Below are 26172 nucleotides of genomic sequence, written 5' to 3' on the forward strand. Positions count from 1 at the left end.
ATGAGAAAACAGAGAGACAAAAGAAAAATAATCTTTTTTTCAGGTTTCCCTGTTACCTAGGCAACCAGGGTCCTCACCAGCATAGGAAGGATGCAGCCTCCCCTTCAACCAGAGAGGGAAAAAGCAATGCAGGCAGAGCTTTCTCAGTTCCCCCGGCAGCCCTGTGCCCTCCTCGGCCACCACGCACAGGACAACCCTCCTGCAGCCCCACTTCACAGGGTTTCCCCTTCCCTGAGTCCCTTTCCCTCACCAGATCCTGCAGCTGGATCCTGCTTCAGGCAACCAGACCAAGTTCAGATGCCAAAGCCTAAAGGGTGAGTCAGTACTTTCAATTTTCACTGCTGGATCACACAAAGAAACAACATAAAAGAGGCTGATTTCAGGGAGAAAGCAGCAGAGGGGACAGGCAGCAGGCACACAGGTCAAGGTGGAGGATTCTGTACAGGACATGAAAGATCAAGACGTTATAAAAAGTTCTTATAACAATATTAAGGAAAAGACAAATTAAGCCAATCGATATTCCATATACGAGACTGTGTATTTGAATACTCATCCAGGTGACAATGACTTTAAATAACCTGAACACAGAACATCCTGGTAGTAACAAGAAATCCTGCCTTTGAGTAAAGTCAATGACAGAACCAACCAGCAAACCCACCCCAAAGCCTAATCCTCTCCAACTTTCCATCATTCAGAATTGAGGTGCCGTGGCACACAATCTAAAGAGTGCTCTGAGGACTTCAACGACAGATTTGTTATTCTGAACATTTCCCAGTTAAAGACTTACACTGCCAGCCAAGCTCTAGAGTCATTCAGGATCTATGTGCAACATCATAAGCTCGACTCAAGTCAGTCAGAACAGAAGATAACAATGCTGGAAAAACAGCAGATGGGATTATTTTAATATTTCAAAAACAACATCGGACTGAGGAATTCTGGAAGGAGCTACAAGGCAGAGCTTGTTGGTGATTATCCCAGTAGGAGATAGCTTGAGAGTTTTGCATGGAAAAATAACCAGATACAATCCTCAAGCACAAGACTTGGAATATTTTGAAACTGACTGCCTTGCAGGCCATAAAAACCTTCGCTTTATTAAGATTACTACGATAGAGATATTTCTCTGGATTGGTAAGCAAAAAATACTCAAAAAAAAAAGGAGTGGTTGAGATACTGCTTCCACCTCTAAGCAATTCAGAATTTGGACTTACTTGTCCTTCCGCACAAGAAAGGACCAGTGATGTAAGAGACCTAATGATAGGAAAGTAAATGGTTGCAAGAGTTATTGAAATCAGGCATTTAGGACTATACTCATAAAAACACTGAAAAGTTTAATGCGTTTTAACAACATTTTGACACATCTTTAAAGCGGCGTACCATTGTCTCTTTGGAAAAAAGCAGTGAATTTCTTGTTTTCTGTTCATGGTATGCCTTCCATTTCTTTAAGATTTTGAGCAGCTTTGAGGATTGCTCAGAAACGCCCGAAACTTAAGAACTGAGCAGATTTCCATCTCCTCTTCCCTTCCCCCAGACAGACTTGCTGCAGGAAGAGAAATCAAGACAACACAATACAAAATCTAGCAGTGCAATGAGACTAGCTAATTTAAGGAGCTTAAGTGTCTGTGTACAACACATTTGCTCAAGGAACAGCTGGTTCATTTGTTTTTCTTACTGAAAAAGCTCCATTCCAAATTCAAGCTGAGCCCACTGGATTGCTGAATAAATTCATCACTAGTAAAGCTTTCACCTGTAGACTCTGTTTTTAATCCAATAAAAGTCACAAATGCCTGAAACTCATTACAAGCATCAGAAAACGAGAGTCATCTTCTGGATCCTACAGAACAGCATTTCTTAGAGAGCAGTGACTGAGGCAGAAAAGCTGAACTATCTCTCCATCTTTATTAGTCACAGATTCCAGGTCACAGCTGGGAAATGCAGGATCTTATAAGAAAATAAATGTGTACTGACGTCAACAGCATGCGAGAGTGGTGAAGGGTGACTTTGCTCAGGATGAGAACAGGACTGAAACAAACACGTGAAAACAAGCAGTGGTTCGCACCAGCCCACCTACAACCATCACAGACTGGGAGGAGAAAACAGGAAAAAAAGCTCTTTCGCATTAAACCTCATATAACTTAATAATGACTGAAACAGCTTATTGCTGCCGTTAACAACTGTAACTCTCCCATTTTCTGGAGGGCAACGCATGGGAGCGCTTGTGCAAGCCTGTGCCTTGCCCCATGTACGGAGAACAAGGAGGCAGCTATAATCACTAGTGGTGTGGATGAAGCACTAGATAATAAACCACATATATAAGCCCCCTCCCATGCTTCTTCCACGCTAAACTTCCACGGACTACGCAAAGTTAAACTACCATAAAGCTACCCTACAAAGCCTTTATAAAAGTAGAAGCTTGTCCCCAAAGCCACAGCACAACTGCTTACACAACAGAGCTCTGCTCCCCTCTTCAGCCTCCCCGTATAATAAAAGAGTTTACTTCAGCTTCTTAAAGAATAGGTTTTGGAGATAATAAGTGTTAAGCATTTAATAATCCTCATCTCCAAATCACTGAAAAACAGCTCTTCCATTACAGCAACATTATGGGTCTGGCTCAGTGCCACAAAGGAGAAAAAAAAAATCCTGGAGGCAGCAGGAGATCCCAGCGATTCAGGAGCTGCTGGGTGAGCGGGGACCAGCTCGCTCCCGCTTGTGGCAACCGGCACAAGACAGACTGGAACTGTGGTTGGTGCATTACAACAAGGCAAGGGAGGAGAAAATTAATATACTCTTCTACTGCCTTTGTAATCCTCCCACCCTGTTCTCTGGCAAGAAAACTACCTTGTAGCTGGTTCACTGAATCAGCTATTGCCCTGCTCATACTCATCTCCACCAGGAGTATGTAAGCCAAAGATTCCCCATGCGTGTTTAAGGTATCTCACTTCAATCTAAGCACACCTTGCCCTAATACGAGGTAGGTTTGTGAACCAGGCTGGCAACCTCCTAAGTAAACCACTCTTAAAACCAGTTTTGCAACTCATGCCTGCACGCTGGCACAGGGGTGGAAAACCCAAACCGCTACCACCAAATCAGTGTCACCCAGGACCTACGGAAAGCGAGAGGCAGTGACAGTGCAGAGCACCAAGCCTGCCCTCTAAGGTGGCACTGCCTGCACTCACCCCCCAGAGAAATCGAGATGCACCTGAATAGCAAAGCGAGACAAAAGGGGGTTGTGCAGCTCCTCCTGCACCGACCTGCTGGCTAAGATTGGTCTGAGGCACATCTCATCCACATGTTGTAGATGAAAGCCAATCTGTCTGCAGGCCACTGCTACCTATGGTTGTCAGAAACCTTCCGGCTTCGGTTGGGTTTTGGGGAAGGGAGGCAGAGAAGAAGCAGGATGTGTTTATCTTGGGAAAAGGCTGGTGCAGGTATGCAAGGTGCATCGCTGGGCACGATGATCCGCTCCCTTTATCATAGCAGAGCACCAGCACCAGTTAATTCATTAGCACTAATTAACTATGCTGAAGGTGAAAGATAATTAAGATTAACACAGACTTCTGAAAGAAAGGAATTTCTGCACTTGATAAGCAAGCCACTTTTCTTCAAATTTTAGCTGCATCCCCTTTTGTCCTGGTGTGCTGGGAGGGGAAGAGTAGGGCAGGGAGAGAAGAGAGATTAGCTGCCCTGGGAGGAGGGATAGGTGGGAACAGAGCAATTTGGGAAGGAGAATGCTTGTGGTAAAGTGAGGCTCAGGGCCATGAACCAACTCCCTCAAAGTTCCTATTAAAAGTCCTCACTAATGCTAACAGCAGCAGTGGTAATCCCAGCAGAAGAACCAGGATCTGTGGCCCCGCCACGCTCGCCTGCCGGAGAACGAGGGGAAGCCAGAGAAGAGGGGGCCTACGCCAGGAAGCTCAAAACTTGACAGTGGTGTAACCTGCAGGACAGAGCTAATTCTTCCTTACAGTTTTACCAGAGCACAGGTACCTACAGTCTGTGCAGTTCTCTGGCTTTTCATCTGCTCAGGTTGTGGCAGACAACTGACACCCACCAGGCTGGTGCCCACCTGTGACCCACAACACGCCTAAGGACTGGGCTACGAATAAGAACTACGAACCAATCGATGAAAGAAGATGGGGAATTTTAACCACAACCATGGGTTCAGAGGCTGGTTAACCACGTCATCCTTTACAACAAGTTTCCCCATCCCTTTCCTGGCAGGTAACAAAAACTGTAGAACAGAGCAACTAATCAGTGAGGCGTTCTTTATCCAAATCCAGTTTGATAAAGTAAATTATATATTAATACTCAGCAGTTGTCACGTTAGCAACACCATGTGCAATGTCATTTTTGTATCGCTTGGATCTAGCATTGCAAGAAGACAACAGCTTGCAAGAAACATCGTATCAGGGTTCAAAGATGACAAGTCTTTTTACTAATGAAGTATTCATGTACTATTTTGCTCTGCATGCCATTAAAATAGATGCCTGTCTAGACAGGCTTCTTAGATAAAAATGAAAAAAAAATCTAGTTGGTAAAAGAGATTTTTTTGTATATCCTCTTCATTTACATTTGCTGTTCTTAATTTTCCATCTTCTTAAAGGAGGCTGGGGGATTTGAAGACCAAAAAAAACAAACATAGTATCACAGTGATCTGCGATTGCATCACATTTCTTGATGGACAGCTAATTTGACAATGTTTAAAGTCGCCACATTACCTCTTCAGTGCAAGGATGCACAGAAGCTGAACTCGAAATTACAGTTGTCACTGCTTCTGTTACCCCTGAATTTAACTAGTATGTCATTCTTGTAAACCAGAAGTGAATACCTAGCACTCAGCACCCAAAATCCTATGACTACCGTGGTTAAAATGGAAAACCAAACGAGAGGTTAACAATAGCATTTTATACAACTGATAAGAGATTTTCCTTTTTCTTGCCAACCACAAAGACTTAAGAAATTTTTGCTTTCTTTGGAGGTCTACAAAGCTTTTGCTCTTCTCTCCTAAACCAGACTTCTAAAAGCCTCCTGATGCAGAAGTCATGGGTGTCTGACTACAACGTTCCAGAATGGCCACCAGAAAAGACAGCGTACTGGATCTTGAGGTAGAAACAGGAGAAGATGCCATTTGGACTCCAGAAGTTCTGATAATCCTAAACTAGACCCCTACATTTATTAAGACTCTATCATCCTATGAAAAAAATAAACAGGCTTTGTAACCACTGTTTTCAGAGAAAAGTCTTTGTCCATTACAGTAGGACTCTTTAGGTAACAACCACACAAAAACCAAATATTGTCTCACTTTCTAATACAACAAACTACTTTGCTATTTCCAATTACTTCTGGAAGACAAAGTAACCACTATGCTATTTGCATTTTACTTGGAAAAGGATTTTCCTTTAGCTAAGATGAGCAGGACACGAGTGATCAACACCATGGACCACGACATAATCCTACAAATATATCAGAGCCTGTTGCACTCCTTTCCAGAGGTGACAAAAGGCAGAGACAACTTTACCTTTGCTTAAGACCAATCTTAGTCCTTAATCCACTTGTCCTTAACTGCTTGTTCTACCTTGGACAAACTCTTATAACCACCTCAAGTAAAAACATGTCCTTTTGCTTGTCAGGTGTAGAAGACACCTCACCAAGAAGTCCTGCCCTATGCAGAGAGGTTCAGTTGGCAACTACTGATTGCAGTGACTTGGGCTGCTCCATGTCCATCACACGACCAGTGCCAGCACACTTAACCCTCCAACAAGCCCCTGCCCACCACAAGGCCTGCTCCAGACAGCAAAATGATATTTGAGACGTAGTTTAATCTGAGCTTGAAGTGGATACAGATGGAAATTCAGCTTGAGACAGCACTTATTACAGCTTCAGCTAGCAGAGCAGCACAGACAACCCCTTAGACCAAACATAAAAGCAAACACTGGCTTTTATGTAGCACATCAGTTTACAATGAGAAAAGGATGTGGAAAACTACTTTCAAAGATTAAGCTCTCCCCACAACCTACCTATATGCAACAGGGAATAGAAAGAAAGAATAGAATGACCTGAACAGTTTGCCCAGTAGCATTTTTCTCCTGCTCCCGAACTTGCCTATATCCCAGTGTTGACATTGAAAGACCTGTTAATGAGCAAGTCATTTGTTCGCATGCTCAGTCTCCAAGGATAACCAGAAAAAATGTTTAAGGCTCCAGGGAGGTCAAGTAAACTGACAAAATCCCACATTAGTACCTACATCCTAAAATAAAACTGCAAGACAAAGCTGTTTAAAAAAGTGGAGGCGGAGGGGATTAAAGAAGGTTACAGGAAAGATTTGAAGCAACGGAGAGCTGCAGCATCACTTTATCCCATGTAAGCTGCTCTTCACATCCAAGATGCTGTTCTTTCAGAGTTTTCTTATTTATAATTAAAAAGAAAAAAAAAATACTGACTGAGTCTAAACATAGAAGACTGCATGTTAGCCACTGCTGCATCATGCCCTGAACATGCACCAAGCAGAAGCTCTGGGGATCTGCACAGACCACGAGAGCCCGGACAGGCCTTGCTATAGCTATGACCTTCTACAAAAAACTTGCTCAATTGCTGCAGAACAAGTAAAAGGCAGCTCTGGGATTTCATTATTTTTGTATAATAGTTAAAACGTGTATGGAAATAGACACTTTGTTTTGTTGCAAGTTTTCCTTGCAATAACTCCACCAAACAAACATCGCTTACTGTGCACTCGGGTCTGTGTTCGGCTCAGACGTGTATCAGCAAAAGAGAAAAGACCACTCCACTTCTCAGTGAGAAGAGTCAGCAAAAACAACTACCAGCTCTGGGTCCAAACTAAGCCAGGCTCTTTCAAGTTATGATTTAGAAGTCACTTATTGTTTTAATCTTTTCAAGTTATACTATTTGCAGGAAAAAAAGCCTAAATTTCTTAGAAATTTGTGGTTTTCCGCTTACTGGCAAATCTGGATGGATTTCACCACATGAAGCCAGTGCCTATCCAGTGCTTTCATCAGGCTCCAATGCACCTGAAGATATTCAGGAGTTTTCCCCTCCACTGCCAGAGGTGAATCTGTTCTGTAACCCACTCACCAAAGGTCAGTCATGACTTGAATTTACCATCCCAAGGTATTTATTGAAAGAGGTTGTGGAAGATTTTAAAGTACTACCATAACTTCTTTTGGCTCACTAGCAGGCTGGTGAATGCTGCCTGGGCTCTCTCTAATAGACCCCAGGTAGGACTTTGCTCAGCCATTACCTGGCCCTAAAAAGCTGTGCCAGAGAGAAGCCTTCTCCTGCAACTCACACACTCCCGATTGTAACTACCTTGTCTTGGTCTTACAGAAAGGTTACCATCAACTTGAGATCATGGAAGAGAAGCAGGATGCATCCCTGGGCAAGGAGCAAGCAAGACCCCCAAGGTGCAGCTGAGCCCCTCATTTACTGCACTGAGGTACTTAGAAGGACACCAATTCCTTCAGGAGCACCGATTTTAGGGCAAAACACTCTGTCAGTCGCAGAAGCAAGCAATATCGCCTCTGAAGATCACCTTTTCATAAAGAAGGCAGCATCTAGGGGGGCTCTCACTGGCTTATACTGAAATTTTCAATTTCAAACACGTCATATTTCTTTTTCTCATTTTACTAGCAGACAGCAAGGTAGATGAAGCAGATACCCAGCTTCATAGCTGTTAAGTAGCCAACGATGGAGTAAACGTCCACTCCTGTCAAGTATCTAATAAACTAGACATCATGTCCTGACTGCTATCAGATATCAGAGGAATATTATTCACTCAAACCAGACATACTCCTGTCTGAAAGATCTGCAACACAGCATATGAAGAATTTGAGATGTTCTTTTGTCATGAGTCTGCATCTATTTTGAGCATTTAATGGTCATCATGTAGAATCAGTCTTGGTTTGCTTGGTTCCATTTTTCCTAAAGCTGCATCTCCTCATTCACGCATTAATGGTTAAAAAATAAAACAACAAAAAAACCGAACACAACACAATCCTGCAGTTCTGGAAATGTGTTGTACAGTCATCCTCACTGCGACAGAAAAGGCAAATTCAAACCAGAAGCTGACGGGCATATGCTAATGAGAAGAGTCCAAGCAATTATGTTGTTGACACTCCCCAAAATACCTTTCAAAAAATAAGAGAAGTTAAAAATATTTCAGGGAAACAACTGTAGGATGTAGCAACAAGTGGGTTGATAGTTTCTAACCTGCACTTAGATATACAAAAAATTCAGCCAGCCACCACTGCTTTACATCCTGATGATTTGATTCAATGCTCCCTTTGAAGAAAACATGGAAATCCAGTGTCCCTCCAAAAGGCTGCTGTGCATCTCTTAAAAGAAATGTTAATCATAGCAGAAGTAACAAAAATCATCACCTTAATTGTAGCTCTGGACTGAAGAGGCTTTTGAGAAAATACCCTGTTTGAAGGTTAAGAGGAGTCTGAAAAAGCACAACAGCATGAAGTGTCCTTCACTAGCACCAGGGACAGGAGAGAGAGCTCATACCACTCCTGTGGAGAACGCCCAACACCCAGCAGCCACAGAATCTCACATGCCCCAGTGCTGCGAGGACTGACAAAGGCTGTAATAGGGTAAGGAGATGAAAGCAATTCCCAAATATGGGTGGGTCTTCACACTACCTTCCACAGCGGCCCTTTGCTTTAAAGCAGCACAAGGTGCATTTTACACTGTGAACACACGTACTTACTCCTCAGTGTTTGGGTTCGAGCCCAAGTATATGAGCTTGAAAAGAACAGGAGGAAAGAGAGCCCACATAATGATCTGGAATTTTCAAGAGGACAGAAAACAAAATTAAAACAACAGAAAGGGGTGCACTATTAGAATTAAAATAGCACCTCCAGAAGCAATACACTAACCTAATTCCAACAATTACCTTTAATTGCCTCATTGATGACCTATTGCCATTTCCTCTCATTCTCTACTCACAAATCTCAGTGCTAAGCTTTCCAACACATGCTATGCGCAGCGGTTTCAACGCAGAATGAACATGAATATTGGCCAAATGTTAGCCTGGCTGTTATTTGCTTCCTTGAGAACAAGAGAAATACCAACCTTGTGGAACGCTGCCTGGCAGGCGCTGCAGACACTGCCTTCTCACATGGAATTTGTCAATTACAAAAGAATTTATTGGCATTCCTCTAATTTTCAGTCACAAGATCTCTTGAACAGCCCACTTTTACCAGAAGTATTTCTCTAATGAAAAATACCACACAAAACACCCGGTTTTAATTCAGCCACGAGCTGCATGGTAACAGCCTGGCGATCGATGATACTCGGAGCATCTCTACCTCTCACTTCTTTTAACCACTTCCCAGTAGAACAGAATCTTCCCAGGACAGAGGGGCTGCATCCCAGTGCTCTTCAGAAACCTGGCAGCACACCGAGCCCAGGGGATGGAAATGAATAACCCATTTAACAGTGCTGTTAAGAATCACCACTTTGTTACATGGTAGACGAGGGTTCCTCTGCAGCACATTGCATTTAAAAGTCACTGCTGCTTTCCAGCCCTCTCTTTTAAAAATGCATACAAGCCACCGCTTGTGAAAGCAAAGGCCCTTCATAAATGGTCCCTTCCCACCACTTCTGAGGCTGTTGACACACAGATGTTTTTCTGAGCAGCAAAACCATCATAGCTGCTGCCCAACTCCCAGCTCCTGCCATTGCAATACCCACCGAGTCACCCTGCTATAGGTGCTTGCAGCTGTCTCATAAACCAGACGGGGGAACTGACCCAGCCTTGTGGCAAGGGACATTTTAAACCCAGCTGAAGAGAAAAAACAACTGGCTGTGTGACTGCAGGTCAGTGTAGGATGGGGTTACTCACGCTAATTCCCTGCCTCTTTTCCTCAGAAGACTTTCAATGGGCAAGTGAGGAAAGTATTCATGTGTAAGCATTCACAACTCCACTTAAACACAAAAATCAAATCAAAGGTTTCTCTAAAGCTTTCAATTCCCAGCTCCAAAGTGGTTACAATGAAAGAAGGTGTTTCTACTGCACTATAGTCTATAAATTAATGCTGCAAGCTTGCTCTTTTTCAGTATGAAGGTAAAAAGGATTGCTTTAAGGATCCAGAAACTGGAATAACATGCTGGATTTTCACCCGGGAAGAGCTGTTTTCTTACTCATATTTATAAATTGAATATCTCTTCCTTGAAGTTCCTGTTTAAAAAGAAAAAAGCGGCTAAAGCTGCCAATTGTGCAACAGTCATGTGATGAAGCTTTACAGACTTGACAGCACTGTTAAACCAAACAAAGTGGTAAAAGAGAATGAGAAACAAGGCTTTAGCAAAGGTTTAAGCATTTTGCTGTTTGAATTTTGAATCCTCAGTTCCTTTTCCAAAGAATGGTAAAAGCTGAAATAATTGGTGTAATAAACTACTTTTGTCTTTTTAAATTTCACTCAGATCAAAACCAAAAATGAAGCAATTCTCTTCCTTTTACCAGATAACTTGCAAGATCTTCTAAGCATTCGGCCTGTCTTCAACTGCTCCAGCTACCGAGCAAAGGGACCTTTCTTGATTTGGGTGTGACATTTATAAGAACTTTGCTCACACATCAAGGCATCTGCCCTTCCTCAGTGCCGCATGCACACCCGCCTCCCTGGAAAAGGCATTTCCCAAGAGCAGTTAAGTCATCTTTCCAAGCATGCTGCCTCAACGACAGAGAGAAAATGCTGAGAATCAGGGAGGCAAGAGACAGCAGGGGAGGAGGAGGCAGGTGGGAACGGTTTGAATCCGATGTCTGAGCAAGGAGCACACGGAGTGGAGACCACTGGTTGAAGAACCCTAATTGGGATGAAGTCTTTACTGAAAAAGCTATTGCTGGGCCTGAGCAGAAGTGAAACAGCCAGAGCATTTCAGGAATTTATCAGCAGGAGGCACTTCCCAAGGACAGGAGAAGCACGTACAGAAGTTGCTCCGTGAAATGGGTTTTCAAGAGGAGCTGGTCTCCCCCAGCGCTTTGCAGGAGCCCAGAGCAGTGGCTGGACATCAGCATTTCTGTCAGCACTGCTCACGTCTTCACACCAGCCCAGGCTTCAGAGCAACACCGCGATGAGTGCTCAAAACTTGGGAGAGGCACGACTGCAACTGGGAGCGCAGCTCTGCCCTGGGTGGGCAGCCCTTTCGCAGCGCATCTCTCAGGGCTGTGAGCGCAGGGAGGCAGGAAGATATTGGAACAACCTGGATGCAGTCTTGCAGAAGCTACACTCCATCTATCCCCCCACCATCTTAGCAAAGACAAACCTAAGGAGGGAACCTGACATCAACAACTTTTAAAAACAGACACCGACATGTAGAAGAAAAAGCAAAATACAAGCACTAACACATCCTCATGTCCTCAGTGCTAACAGCAGCTAGCCTGGTTCCTTGCAAGATACGACCATTTTTGTGTTTTAATCCCTTAATTTTGATTTTTTTTTTTTAACTGAGGTAAGATTAAAAAACAGAAAAGCCTCCCAAACTAAGAGCTGCTTTCTGCTGAGCAGAGTTTATTTTAAAAACCAAAAACACACAACAAAAAACCAAAAATCAAAAAAGAAGTCACACACCCAAAACAATCAAACCCAAAACACAAAAAACTAGTAGCCTCAACTGTAGATTTTACAATACTCTGTACAGAAAGATTCTGGTTTCCTTAGCTTTTACAGCCTGCATGCTCATCTCAGTACTACTGCTGATCATATTGACAGATACGCTTTGATAGTCAGACCTCCTAAAGCTTTCATAACTCTGCTGAAATCTAAAATTAGACAGCCACAGTCACCAAAATACCATTCGCTACCCTTTTAAAGAGACATTAGAGAAACTGACAGAGCATTCAGCATCCACATATAAACACACATCATTCAGCGACATTCCACATGTGTTTAGGCAATATAATACATTATAGAAAAAGTATTTTGTCAATGACAAAAAGTTTCTTCAGGAAAAATGAGCTACTGAGAAAGCAGATCCTACAGCTTTAATCCCCTAGCAAAGGCTAAGCATTGGAGACAGCAGCTTGCAGGCAAGGGTCAGAGAAAAAGCACGAGGACGTTGTGGCTTCTCGGGCAGCAGTTTACAGAAGTAGATTCAATTTAAACACAAAAGCTGAAGATGCCCCAGTGAAATTTACCCTACAGATTCTCTCGACCGGATTCATCAATACATCAGTTAGGTCCAATATTGCCATCACAGAAAAAGCACTGCAAAAATTAGGAGTTCCATCTCTGGAGCTACTTATTTCACAGAAGACACCCATTAAAAGCCCAGCGTTAAACATCTACTATATCATTTTACTGTAGATGTTTCCAAATTATTGTACAAATTTAAAGACTAACTCCTGAGAGTCTGCTGACTACCTTCCACCGCTTCCTTGCCCATCCACATCTGGCAGTTCACTTTCAGCAACGGCTGTTTCGGGAGCCTGGAAAACCAGTGTGTGAGACAGACACACAGGGCCCATTGCACGGGGCTCATTCCAGCAGCACCCCACCACTGGCACTCACACGCGGCACTTCGCAGGGGCACGTGATGTGAGGAGGCTTAATGTTCACAAGGGAGCAGGGTTTGACAGATATTCCCATTTAATAGGTAAAAACACTGCAGTATATATATTTTAAGAGGTCATGCACGAAATCTGCAACAGAATAAAATCTCTAGGCATTTGAATTAGAGATCATGCTTCAACGTGACTAAGAAAAAGTAAGTCTGATCTCACGTCTGGATGGTGGAGAGAACTTCACTTCTGATACAGCATCTGTCTTTAAGACAAACCAGTTCACGTGCCTGTGATACATAATACCTGTTAATAAATTCACATGAAGTGGCTCAGCCACTAACAGCTGATCCAGCCTTAACAGGACTGCTGGCATTTGGGTGCTAACCTTGCCTCTTTGGCACAGAGAACTGTCTGGTTCCTTCTCAGTAAAAGCATTGAACGCTATTTTCATCCTTGGTTACCATTTCTATAAAAACAAGCTACCGCAATCACTCCTCCCTTGAGCCACATGCAGCCTCGGGAAGTTTCGTTGTGCAAAGGAGGGTCTGTGCACCCCCCCTTCCCCCTTATAAGCACAGATGAGGCTGGTTGGGATCACTAACACACCCCAATCCATACACTGCTCCCCTTTCCCACCATTACTGTGTTCCTCAACCTTGCAAGGAAGAAGAAAACAATATTTTCCTTAGGGTTTGCCTCTACCATCAGTACAGACTCGGTTGTCCATCCAGACTGAAGCACTGGGGACAACCACACTTTAGGCAAATACTGTATTTCTTGCATCAGCCATAATTTTGGTATGTACTTTTCGTAAGACTACTGCAGAAAAGAAGCTGGAGGAATGCAAAACCCGTTGCCCTGAAGTTTATCCAAATATTAGAATAATCTCAGTAAGGATGGAAACAAGGCAACAGTATCCACCAAACAAAGTTAATAAAACACCATCCTGACAAAGTCCATCAGCAGAAGAGTGATGCCCATGTACCTGTGCAACACTTTTTGAAACGAAAGCTCTGTCCGGGCTCAGAACAACTTCACTAATTCTTCAAATTTACTTTGAGACCAATGAGAGAAGTTGAAACATAAGCTGCAGCAGGGAGCAGAAAGTTTCCAATGTTCCCAGGGATTTACCTAAGCAGTCTAAGAAGCTCCTCAAGACTTCTCACACAAGAAGTGCAAGCAACGCCAAAAGCAACACTGACATCTTGCTCAACACACCCGCGCTATGGGCTGCTCTCCTGTTAACCCAAATTCATGCTGTTCCACCGGCTTTACGTACCATCCTCTCTTCCCCACCACCTTGCACTCCCCAAGGTTCTCAGCACAGTGTGAAATCCTTCACTTACAAACAAAAAAATTGAGTTTTCTGATGAATCAAGTGTAACTCAATAATGATTGCTCACATAGCAGCGGTTAAACACTGGAGGATGGGGGGCAGAAAGAGCGGAAAAAAAAAACCAAACAAAAAAAAACCAAAACAAAAACACAATACTACCCAAACCTGATCAGTACGGGGCACGTGCATCCCAATGGCTGATTGAACTGCAGAGCTGCACCGCGATGCAGCCCAGCACTACAGGCCGGCAAGTGATGCAGCGTGTCCTCGCAGAGCGCGGCCGTGTGTGAGAGCCCAGGGCACACAAAGGGAAGGAGGCAGCACAGAGGCTGTGGGGCTGCGGGCACAGCCCTTCTCAGCGGCTCTTCAGCGCAGGGAAACATCGGGCCCAAAGGCAGCAAATACCCCAGTACGATGCACAGTTACAGCTCAACAAGGGAAAAATGAGCTTTGCTGGAATTAGGAATTTGTGTTTGGACTGGGGTAGGGTAAACAGCAGAGGTGAAGCATGGTTTCTTCTATACTATTGCTGTTGGATTTGTTTTGTTTTTTTTTATGGTTTTCTGTTGAATATTTCACTCAAAGGGGAAGAAAATGTTCTATAAATGGCAAGAACATTTTTCAGTAATTTCACCTGCTTTTTCCCAGTATTTAAGTTAAATACTCACATCCCCACTTTTCATGAGCTCAAGTGTTACACATAGTAAATGTGACAGTTCTGCCTGCACACAAAGAGCCAGCGCTGCAAGACTACTCGCTGAAAAAGCATGCTGCAAGCTACAGAAACTGTATTTTAAGGCACAGAGAAGTTAACTGCTCCCGAGCACAAAGCCACTGCTTAATAGAGAGGCCCTTTCACCGTTCAAACAGCACTAAAGGAGTTAAATCCAATATAGTGGTAACTATGCTACGGTGGATTAAGCGTCCATCCTGAAATCTAAAAACTCCACTTAACCCCAGGCAGATTCCAATTAATATTAACTATTTTCAGGACAAGTTCAGCTCAACACTAACATTTGGTGCAGACCCTAATAAAATACTACACACTCCAACATTTCCTTTTTGATAGTTGAGAAGTATGTAAAACTGTTCTTCATTAAATTTAAATGGACTCATTAATAAAATATTGAGGATGTGCTACTTTAAGACATAAGGGAAAAAAAAGTATAAATTGGCGATAACATTATTTCTATTTTTAAATACATCCCACAGAGGCACCCAAGATAGATGAGAAGTGCTAAGCCCATCCCACAAGCTTATTTATTTATTTAATACTTCTTATATGCTATTTTTAACCACAGAAGACAGCAAAAGGCATCCATTAGAAAAATTACATCTGTTAGAGTCTTCCTCACACAGGTTAGGTAAGTGAGATATCCAGCTGAACGCAGCGTTAAGGAGAGATGTTTTTTCCTCCCTTTCCTATAGGTTTCTGGAATATAAAAAAAGGCAATTTGATTTTTGCAGTATGAGCTATGCCAAAATCTTTATCTGCAAACCTGTCAGTCCTTAACTCCTCAGACCCCTCTTCCCACTCCTCCGCTTCCCTCAAGGTTTAATTTTTTAGGCAATACGTGGTTGGAACATGTCCATGACAAGCTTACCACACAGGGACAGTTAAAATGTAGATGTATGGGTTTGGTTTGGCTTCTTTAAGCCTTGGTTGTGCACATAGGAAATAAATGAGAAGAAATGCCATAATACGATAGTATTGTATCATTTTGCAGAAGACCTCTTCTTTTGGGGAGAAAAAAAAACAAACCAGAAGTTTTCCATTTTTTCAAGAGGGTTATGGGAATTTATCTTAGTGGATGTCAGTTTTCCTTAGGAAGCAAGATTTGTTGTGGAGCTAAGAGATCCAAGGGAGACTGTCCCATCCTCATCTGTCCCATCATAAATACAACTTTATCATGTACAACAACGCCAGAGCTACATTGTCAAATCATTCACTTGGGGGGGGTGGGGAAGATAAAGCTTTTCTCTATTTCTATGCATCATCTTAAATGGTTGTTTTCTTTGGGGAAATACAGAACATTTTCATGCACAACCTGAGCAGCAAGTTTTCCGTTTTCCTCCCATTTGAAGAAATAAGGCCTGAACTCCAAAGAGCATGCTGGCACCCCTGAGCAGTTTCTACCAGGGTTTCTGGTGGAGCAGAAGGCAAAATCGCACATGGCCATTTAGCTGTTGTATCAGGAAATTCTGCAAACATTTTACATCTCCTAACTTTGCTGCAGAAGACACAGTCTGAACTGGATGTGTATTTGCTGCATGGCAAGGTAAAAAGTACAGAAAGTTAAAAAAGGCACAAAAGATGAATCCAAGAGGTGACGCGGGTGCCCTGCCACGCTCCAGATGTCCATGCAAAGGCCAGCCCGGGGCAGGAGGCCAAACCACCCGGCACGGGGCACGGCAGAGCTCAGCAGTTACGGTGGCAGAGCAAGCCAGGTAAGCACAGGACTGGGTAGTTAATGTAGACGCAGCAGCTGGATTTCTTAACAGCTATTTTCCCTTCTTAAATTTTACACAAAGCAAGGGGTTTTTTTGTAAACAAAACCACAGGGGGTTTTGGTGTCACTTGGAACAAGGACAGTTTGTTTGTTCTACCTGCCTGGAGATAAGCTCACTTCGCTGAGAACAGGCATTATGAGCCCACAAACGGAAGGCTTTTATTCGTAATCTATTCATACATGGCACTAACAATGCTTGATGACTAAGAAATACTTGAATTTCTAAAAGAAGTGGCTTTCTCTGCAGTGGAAAGGTCACATTGCACAGAGAACTATGGAAGCAGCTAATGCACAAGACAAACGTCACCAGCAGAAAGTTGAATAAAAATAAGAAAGAGAGCGCAATTCTGTGGGTACTACTAAACTCAAGATCCTAGAAAATATTCCAAATATTCCCCATATTTGGAATATGACCTCAAAGCAGGCCTGGCTTGAGCAACAGAGTCCTTGATAAAAATTTGATTCCTGACTTATTCCTGAAATATTCTGAATATTCCCCACATGGGCCTTAGAAAGCAGACTACATACAGTCTGCCAGCAGTAAACAGAACCCCAAGCAAATTGTCTGCTGAAAAGCCAAATTTAAGAGTTTGCATAGTTCTCCCTTAAGTATTACATGCAACGACATCAAAAAGCTAATTTCCAGGGCACGGCATCCATCCTACATTCCTCAGGCTGCCCAAAGAGAAGAAATGCCAGCTCTCTGTCCATTTTCAGATTTTTGCTTACAACCAGAAACAGCTGGGACTTAAAGCCTGAACCAAGCTTATAAAGTCTGAGCTTAATGAGCAGTTATTCAAGAATCTAAGAAACACTAGTTTCAGAAGTTGGAGTGTTGAAACAGTACATCACACATTCTCTTAAGCGAGGAACAGGGGCACACAAGCAACTCCATCGCAGAACCCAGAGGCAGACCTAAACCTTTCCCACTTGAATAAAATCCTCCTCTGCAATTACAACTTGTTATGCCCCTCTAATGAGATGAAGCCGAGACCTAACATGTCAAACAGATTCTTTGCCTGACTTGATGCCATAAAGTTAATGTTTCCCCTGGAAGCGCTGCTCACATGTGCACTTGTGCAACATTTAAAGCAAATACATAAACTAATGCCGTCAAAACAGCTCATTACTGGGGTCTCGTCAAATTCCATAACCACATTATACAAGTAACATCCCTCTCGCTGCAAAAGCATGCTCGTGACTCAAATTCTCATTTACTAAAGGAACTGTGTTACTCTCAGCGTTCTGTGTATGGTCACAAGCAAACTCAGACCCTCAGAGGAAAGCAGCGCTCACACGCTAAGAGACAATTCTTCAGGCTAAAGTCTCATCTGGAGAGCAACTCGCACAAGCAGTAAGAGACCACAGTGGTAGGTAATCATTATTTTGTTAAACCTGCCCCACATACAACACTAACTTTCCCTGACCTCTACTATTTTTATTTTAGCAACTAAGCAAAACAATGCAGTGACTACCTTAGGTCTGCAAATACTTCATCTCTGAGACATTAATTATTTTCATTTATCTGAATGGTGACTCAAAATTATCAGTAACTTCATTTATCCATTTTGCCATACCTCCTTGCCTATACAATTCCCCTAGCCCACAAGCTGCCTAAACACCCAGCTTCCTCCAGGACATTTTCAGCAATGTACATAGTTTAGAAGGACAAAAAAAAAAATCCAACAAAATTTATCAATTTAGAAGGAGCATATTATTTTCTGGACAAGGAACAAATACAGTATGCTATTTAAAATACAGTATTGATATACAATATCAAGAAGCCTGGTAGGAAATCTAGTATTTCTAGAATCTGAACAGTTTTTGTTTCATGCATGCTTCCCCATATCAAGTCTTCCGATACCAGTTCCACACTAGACAACTTGACTCCTTTCCCTCTGTTTCAAAAACCATATTTAGTTTATAGCAAGGAAATTCTTCATTCTCCAGTGGATTGGGCCTAGAATGTATACAGGTCTGTCAATATGTCCACGTCCTTGGCACTGTCAAGCTCCAGAATTAATTGACAAATTCTTCTTTAAAAACTACAGCTACTACAGAAACCATTTATGTGTGCATAACCCCCCTTGACAAAAACTCCCTCGTTATCAGTCAAACCAGCAAAAGACAAACCCTCTGGAAAAGAAAGAACGATCTGGACGAGCACAACAGACTGCCCATGAATTATGGAACAGGCAGGTTGTGTTGCAGCACTGGAGGTTTCTACCTCTCGGAGATAATGTTTCAGAGATCCTGAATGCTCAACAGGAGTGGAGAAAAACACCCCACTAAACACCTGAAGACGCAACTACTAGTGATGTTTCACACTTTAGCGTAGGAAAAGACAGAGAGATCCCCAAATCCACTCCTTCCAAACTAAATATATGATCAGCTGTGACTTCTTGAGGAAACTGGGCTCCTAAACACCACTAGCAATAGAAAAAGAAAATAAAAAGGTAATGGGAGTAGCCAGTCTCACAAAGACTAGTTACTGCAGAAAGCAAGGTACACAATATTTCAAATAATTCTTTTTGCTTCCCCAGGAGATCCTAGTCAGCACATACATAATATCTTTTTTACGTGTTGGGAACAAGTTCATTATTTTGTGCAAGTCTCTTCATGCCCCTTCTCAAAGGGAGGACATCCCACAGAGCCTAACCAGAACACAGATCTGCTTCAGTTTAGTGTGTTTTGCTGGGGCTTGGTGGGTGAATTATTATTTTTTGTGTGTGTGTGTGTGTGTGTGCGTGAGTTAGGGTTTTAGTGGGGTTTTTTTGTCTGTTTGTTCTTAATTTCATATTGATTGTTTCAGGTTAATGAAGCTACAAATTCATTAAAATTTAGGTTTCTTTTAAAATAGAGGACCTGGTTTCAGAAGGATAGAGTGAGGGAGAACAGAGCTTGAGGAAAAAAGCCCTGAAACAAAACAAAACAGAACCCAGAGCAGAGGAAAGCACCTGAAATAACTGCTTACAGTTTATCTCATAGAAGATCTTACAGCAGATTGCCAGCACCAAGTTTTTCTTCAGAAAAGAATCCCACAATTCAAATGCCAAAAGAAGCCGTAAGATTGGAGGAGGGAAGGAATATCTACTCCCTTAGAAAGGGAGGCTGGAAAAAAACTTAAGAAAATTCTGCCTTCAAGCATCCAGGTGTTTCAAGACATTACAGAAAGTCACAAGTGTTGCCTAGAGAGATCAGAACTGACATTACAACATGTACCAGATCAGACACTCAAATTTAGGTAACTAGAGAAAGGTAGCTTTTCTTGGTCCCTTTACACAGCAACATCTTTTTGCTTTGCAACACCAAATAGGTAGATGTGCATTCTGAAACAGAGGTATTTAAAAATTATTGCATATATGCCTCCACTGATTTGCCTTAACCCACTGTTACACTTCTCACAGGCCATCTCCATCTCAGATGGACCTACCATGTGGTAGTGTTATGTTTGCACCATCAATGATAGCTTGTGCCAATTCGTGATCGTTGCTCTCAAAAGCGTGTGCAGCAGCCTTGAGGGCATCCCAAATCTCCTTGCGACCTTCGAAAGCCGGCGCTGTGTCCCAAAACTCGTCTCTCTTACTGCGCAATTGTCCGTCCGTCATGGGGTAATCACTTTTCCATTTCGGTTTCTCTTTTTTCAGGGGTTGATTACGACCGAGAGCAACTGTGGAGAGGAAAGAGGAAGAGAAATTAAAAAAAAAAAAAAAAAAAAAAAAGAGGTAGCACCACAAAATTACTGAAGTGCCTTTTTGTTATTCTGTTCAGGATCTATAGAGCTGAAGTTTACTTTCGGGCAATCCTGATCCTTTTCTTCCCACCCCCTTTAAGGCACCACGTCCCTTTCCCCGGGCTCCAAGTTGGTTTCACCTCTTGGGGGGGGTGGGGGAGCACAATCTCCTGCTTTTTGATTTCACCGTTTCACCTTCACCCCTGAGGATCTCAAGTTTTCCTCAAGCTCCCCAGTCACTCCACACCCCTGTGCCTGTGCTCTGTGTACCTGGCTGCGAGACTCACACCCAACCCAGACATCGGCCCAAGGCTGTGGCAGTGGTACAGGGGGACACCCACGATCTCAACACCGGGGTGCAGTGAGACCACACTGTATCTGGATTTCTGCTCTATGCTGCCAGCAACACTCTCTGCTGCGATGCTCTGTTAATGCAAGAGTTTTTAAGAGTCTGAAGATAATTTTCTTCTCCATCATCTCCTTTTAAACAGTTTGAATCCAAAGTATATGTAGAAAGGCAAATAAGATACACAAAGGCTACAATTCTCAGACAAAGAAAACCCTAGAGAATAATCCAGGAATCCATCAAGCTTTATTGTGAATGAGGGAACCACTTTTTAAACAGGAAAGCATTTGTTTCATTTTAACTACATCTATTTTTGCATAATAGCCAGTTAAGATAATCACAGAGGTATAACGTTGGTGGATTATAACTACCTGCTCACTTTAAATTAAAGCACTACTAAGTCCATGCTAAACCCTTTGCTTCCATTTGTGGAGCAAGGGGTTATTTCAGCTTCTGTCAAAGGGAAAACAAAGGGTGCAGACTTCAGCGCACATTAGGAAGAATTTCTCCCTGCAAGAGGTAAAACCCCAATTCCTTCAGCCCCCTCCTGGCATCGAGAAGTTCAGTGGGACCCTGTGAGGACAGTACAGGGAGGGCAGCAATAAACCACAAAACCAGTTCTCACCATGACTAAATGTCTCCAGAGGAAGTGAAGTGTCCCTCAGCAGTTAAACTAAATTTAAGTGTGTTTGCAGCTGAAAATAAGCTTCCCCTCCATGGGACAGGTCACAGAAACTGGGTGATGAATACTGAAGGCTCTTGAAAGACAGATAAGCTACACAGGGTTGAAGTCAACTAAGGATCCCACCATACACAAAGCTGGAGAGTCATCCTCTTCTACACCCTCTGTGAAGAGCCCTCGCTGTCTCAAGAGAACTCCAGCTGCTGTCAGGCCAGAAAGCATGAAGAGATGCAGTCTGTCACCCCACATCCACATTACCAAGGTCAAAATATCTCTTACAAGAAGGAGACATCACAGCAGCTGTGATATCAAAGCCTGCAGAGCAAAGCTGCTGCTTATCAGGTGCTCCTGGCTGGTCTGCAAGGATGGGAGAGCACCAGGACAAAACCATGGGTTTACATTTCGCATTCTGTATCCCATGTACATCCTTAGAAACATTTCTGTTCTCCAGACTCTCTTATTTTTCTGGCAGAAAGTTGACAATAGCTGACAAAATCGCTTATCTCTCTCCTCCATCTCACTTCAGCGCCCAGGTTCATTGAAAGAACAGCGTAACATCTAAATTTTATTCACAGTTTTTCATCTAGACTTAGGCTGTATCTCTACAGTTAACAAATCCATACTTACGGCAAAGAGCACGTGTAGGGGTGAGGGACATGACCAAGGAGACTAAGTGTCAATATATCAGAAATACTTTTTTCAGGTACAGCTGTAGCATTTTGCAAAAACAGTATTTAATTCAAATACTCCCCCTCCCTCACCAATTCTTTTTTTTTCCTGCCACAGACGCACTGGGCTGTTTTCAGAACAGCACTTGGCACGAGCACTGGGTTTCAGGCTTGACCAGCAGTGCCTGGTGTTGCAGCAGACACTTCAATTTCACGCAGGCTTTAAGGAGACCAGAACGCGCACACGAGGCTCCATCTCGCATCCTTTTACAAGATGACTTTATATGACCACGGAATCACCTACTTCATAACTCAGAACGACATTCACACTTAAGAAGCTGAGTCGTCAGTCATTGAAAAATAGGATATTTAAGAGAACTCCTGATGGTAAGATGATGCTGCCTACTATGTGAAGGCATAAGCCTTCTTCAGATTAAGGAGAGAAACAAAGGATATTTTTGCATGGGAACAAAGTCAGATGACAATTAAAAGTAGCAAATGACAACTGCATGGCACACATGCCATGACTCCAGCTGTCTGTATCCCACGCAGACAACAACAACAATAAACTTCTGAATCCTTTCAAGTGACCACAAACATTTATTGCTTTTTGTTTCCATGGGATTGCTTCCATGAGATTGCTTCCATTTGCTTTTCGAAGAAGTGCTGACCATTTAACAGATTTCAGAACAGCAAACCCAAGTGTTTACAAAACACCAAGTTTCCTGGCAAAGCCCAGCCCTTGCTAGTCCAAGTCTCAGCCAAGCACACACGAGTTGGGAGCCGACGCTGTTGGCCCAGCCTAGAACAATGGTGACGGAGGCAGCCCAGACACGATGGGCTGCACACATTAAACAGTATGCTATGAAATCGTGAAAACGTGGCAAAACACTTAAACGAGGAATTGTTTCCTCATTAAGGCTTAGCAGTCAGAGCATTAAAGACTTCAGACACAGACTGAACAGGACACTGAGAAATTTGGGTCAGTGGGCATCTCTCTTCTTCCATTCTACTTAAGCTGACATCTGTTTGCACGTACGTTCAATGAATGTTAATTTATCCCACAGGGCCCTCTCCTGCTCCCCAAACATTCATTATGGAAGCGGGTTAAAGGCACTTTCCATAGTCCCCGAGCACAGCGGCGCTTCCCGCACACAGCCCTGCTCGCCCCTCACCCAGCACCGTCGCCGTTCCGCAACAGCCTGGTTCTCTCCCTTGCTTCCCCCTTTGCCCAAGACAGCACCCAAATATATTGCTCTTCCTAGACAAGAATAGCAGGGGAGAGACTAAAGAGACAGAGATCCTAACAGTCTCAAACAACTTCTCCCTGGAGATACAATCCTTCCTACACAGACAGCAGCGATGCTCAGCCCAGCCATATGTGGGTTTTTTTCAAGTCGGAAAGATGGATGGTGGAGGAAAGTGACTCTACAAATGCCTCTAAAGCCAAATCCACTCTAACAAGCCATCTATCCTGGTACTAAGCCTTTAAACACAACTTGACTTCACAAGCCAGTATTTAAAGATGTCTTTAGCACATTTAGCATTTATTCAAAGTGCTTCAAGAATCCCCTGAAAGCTTCACACTCCCCCTCCATCCCCCAAGAAATATTAATCTCTTTCTAGCTGCATGGATAGATGGAGCAGGAGGGAGACAAGAAACTTAAGACATGCAAAACCCCTAGCATGTAAAACAACCCAAATCTTTCACTTTCCACATCATGTTTCTCTTTGATAACCAAAACATCACTACATTAATTTCTACAATCAAAGTTTTGGACTGCATTAAAAGACTATCCCTTTTCTGTAATAAGGTTGATAAATACTATTCAGAAGAGGCAATGAAACAAACAACAGCAGTCTGAAACTCACTGTCAGCTATTTACAGTGTCAGTTTTATGTTCCTCACTTGGGACGTAAATTAGAGCTCAAAAGAAATTGTTGACTTCATTTAAGACTATGCACATCAGAGGCACAACCAGTTTGCAGGATCTGGAAGAGAAAGTAACATCCACATTAATTTTTCATCTTACAATCACTTCAACATAAATAAGAAATTATTAATATCCTGCTTGAAAATATGAATAGTTTTATAAATGTCAAGGAGGCATGTTCTCTCTGAAGCAATACTGAAAGTTGCCTGTCTGAATAGAAGGCAGCGGTCGGTATTTTTGGCAAGAGATTTATTTAGAAGGATGTACAAAGACCATTAACACTCTATTTTTCAAATAGGAAAAGTCAGCCCATTAGTGACGCTCCAAAATAATTTAGGTTGTTCTTTCTCCAACATCTCACAAGGTACTGGGCAGTCCAAAGAGAGCTAAGAAGTTGCTGACCTTGCTAAAGAGCAGCCTTTCGCAGGGAGAAGAACTACACAGGCAACCTTCGAAAGGCTTTTCCTGGGCTGCTCAGAGGGATCACTGCAAAGTGAGTACAGATGCTCTTGATCTTCCTGGATATTGGACCTGTTCTAGCCAGAGAATTGCCTTAAAGATGCCTCCTGCGCTGGTCCCCTCCAGTGTGACTCGCACCATGGCCTGCCCAGTGCACAGAACACAACTGCAAACACCACTCCCAGCACTCAGGAAGGCCCGTTCAGGCTAACGGCAGAAGCAACAATTAAGACGACAAGAAGTCCTGATAATCACCCGCTGCATAACAAACTTCTTAGGGCTCAGCGTGCGTAAGAGAAGAAACCCAAACCTATTTAGCGAGGCACTCCAGGACGCAGGGCGGGCCGGCGCAGGAGTGGCACTGCAGGGATGTGCAGCACCTTGGGAGAAGCAGGCGAGCAGGGAGGCAAGTCGTGTCTGAACTCAGCACCCACCCACCCAGCACATCTGCCAGGCAGGTGTCCCCACAGGAGTGAAAGCCAAGCACTGCTCAATCCCCCTTCCCCAGTGAGGCCTCCCTTATTAGAAGGTTTAAATACCTCAAAGTGACCCCAAACCAGCAGCAGACAGGCAGCAGGTTGTTTCTGTCCCATCAGAAGGATTTAGCAGCATATAATGTCTTTCCCCTTCACAGACAGAGGGGTACCCTGGTATCTTGGAAGTACCTACTATCATCTGGTTCACTAATCTTAGCTCTTAGCAAACTACAAAGTCATATTTTCCAAAAGGAAAAATGTATTTCTCCAGTCCTTGCAGATTGTTTTACGACTGGAACTATGAAGGTTTGTTTCCCTTCCTTAGAGCTTCCCATCAAAGCAATGCCATCAGTAAGGTTATCTACGCTTCTTTTGAGCGAGCTTATGCAGATAAATCCAGATATTTAAATCAGTTTCTTAACAGAATGTCAAAAAATGTCTATGCAAAAATTTTTTTAAAACAGCTGTTGTGTTTGTTATGTCACTATTGCTGTGGATCACAGTACTGCTGGCTCTTCCAAAGCAGACCAGATGAGTAGGAGCAGCTGGGAGCAGAAGAGTCTCATGCTAAAATCCAACATCCAGCTAAAGCATTCATAATTCCTCACTTATACACCCATGAACTGTAGCACTCAATAATCAAACTGGATAATATTTCTGCCCCAAAGGGTTTACTGTCAAATCAAATAACAAATGTAACAGCTGAATGAGACATCAGACAGCTCATCGCCTCTGGAGAAGGACAGGCGGACCTCTGTTTCAATTGTAAACCAGATTTTCCTCCTCCCCAGTTATTGGCCATGAGGTAATCCTGTAAGAGTGGCCACAGGATTTGGTCCCCTGCTACAGTCAAGAGTTACCTCCAGCAGCTGAGCTAAAAACTTAAGCATTTGGGGAAATGTCTCCTTTGCTGTCAGTCAGCCTCATGTGAGCTTTCCCTTCCCAAACCATTTCTTCAAGTATCTTTCACCTATTTCTTAAAATAACATTAGGAATAAAATTTGGCATGTTAAATTCATGCAAGTGCTCCACAGTGAACTTCCATCCTTTTCAGCAGAAGCGTCCATTGCTTGCAGCATTAGTCTTTTGCTGCTCTTGCAGAAGCAGAAGAACCTGCCCCAATGGGGCCAAAGCCCATGTTGAAAACGTCTCCAAGCACACACACCCCACCCAGGGCGCGGAGAGCCTGGCACTGCAGGTCCCAGAAGACATTTGGACTGGACATGCTCCGTTTTAGGACTGAAGGCCAAAAGCTGTTCATCCCCAGCCATGAACCACCAGCCATGGGAACAGGGCCCTTCTGTGCTCTCACATCTCTCCAGACATGTATGAAGACCAAAAAGGCAACAAGAAACAAGGGTTGGTGAAGGCTGGCATGGAGGGACCCTCAACCTGTGGAGCATGAGTTAATAGCAGATACAGGCAAGTGTTAGAAAAAACATCTGACATCAAAGTGTTGGAAATTACACTGCTATCAGAAGAATCTAGCAACATCTGGAAGTATTTTTTCT

General features: G+C 43.2%; 1 protein-coding gene across 1 annotated transcript in view; it reads right to left on the reverse strand.

Moving 5' to 3' along the window:
- The window catches only part of UBTD2 (ubiquitin domain containing 2), a 23543-nt gene extending 3518 nt beyond the window's left edge, over positions 1-20025 (reverse strand). Inside the window, exon 1 of the mRNA XM_009870624.1 lies at positions 19797-20025. Coding sequence (XP_009868926.1) covers positions 19797-19971 — 175 coding nt within the window. The 5' untranslated portion in view covers positions 19972-20025. The remainder of the gene's footprint in view (positions 1-19796) is intronic.
- Between the last annotated feature and the right edge of the window lie 6147 nt (positions 20026-26172).

This window comes from Apaloderma vittatum, unplaced genomic scaffold, assembly GCF_000703405.1.
Source record: "Apaloderma vittatum isolate BGI_N311 unplaced genomic scaffold, ASM70340v1 scaffold32315, whole genome shotgun sequence".
In the NCBI taxonomy this organism is placed as follows: Eukaryota; Metazoa; Chordata; class Aves; order Trogoniformes; family Trogonidae; genus Apaloderma; species Apaloderma vittatum.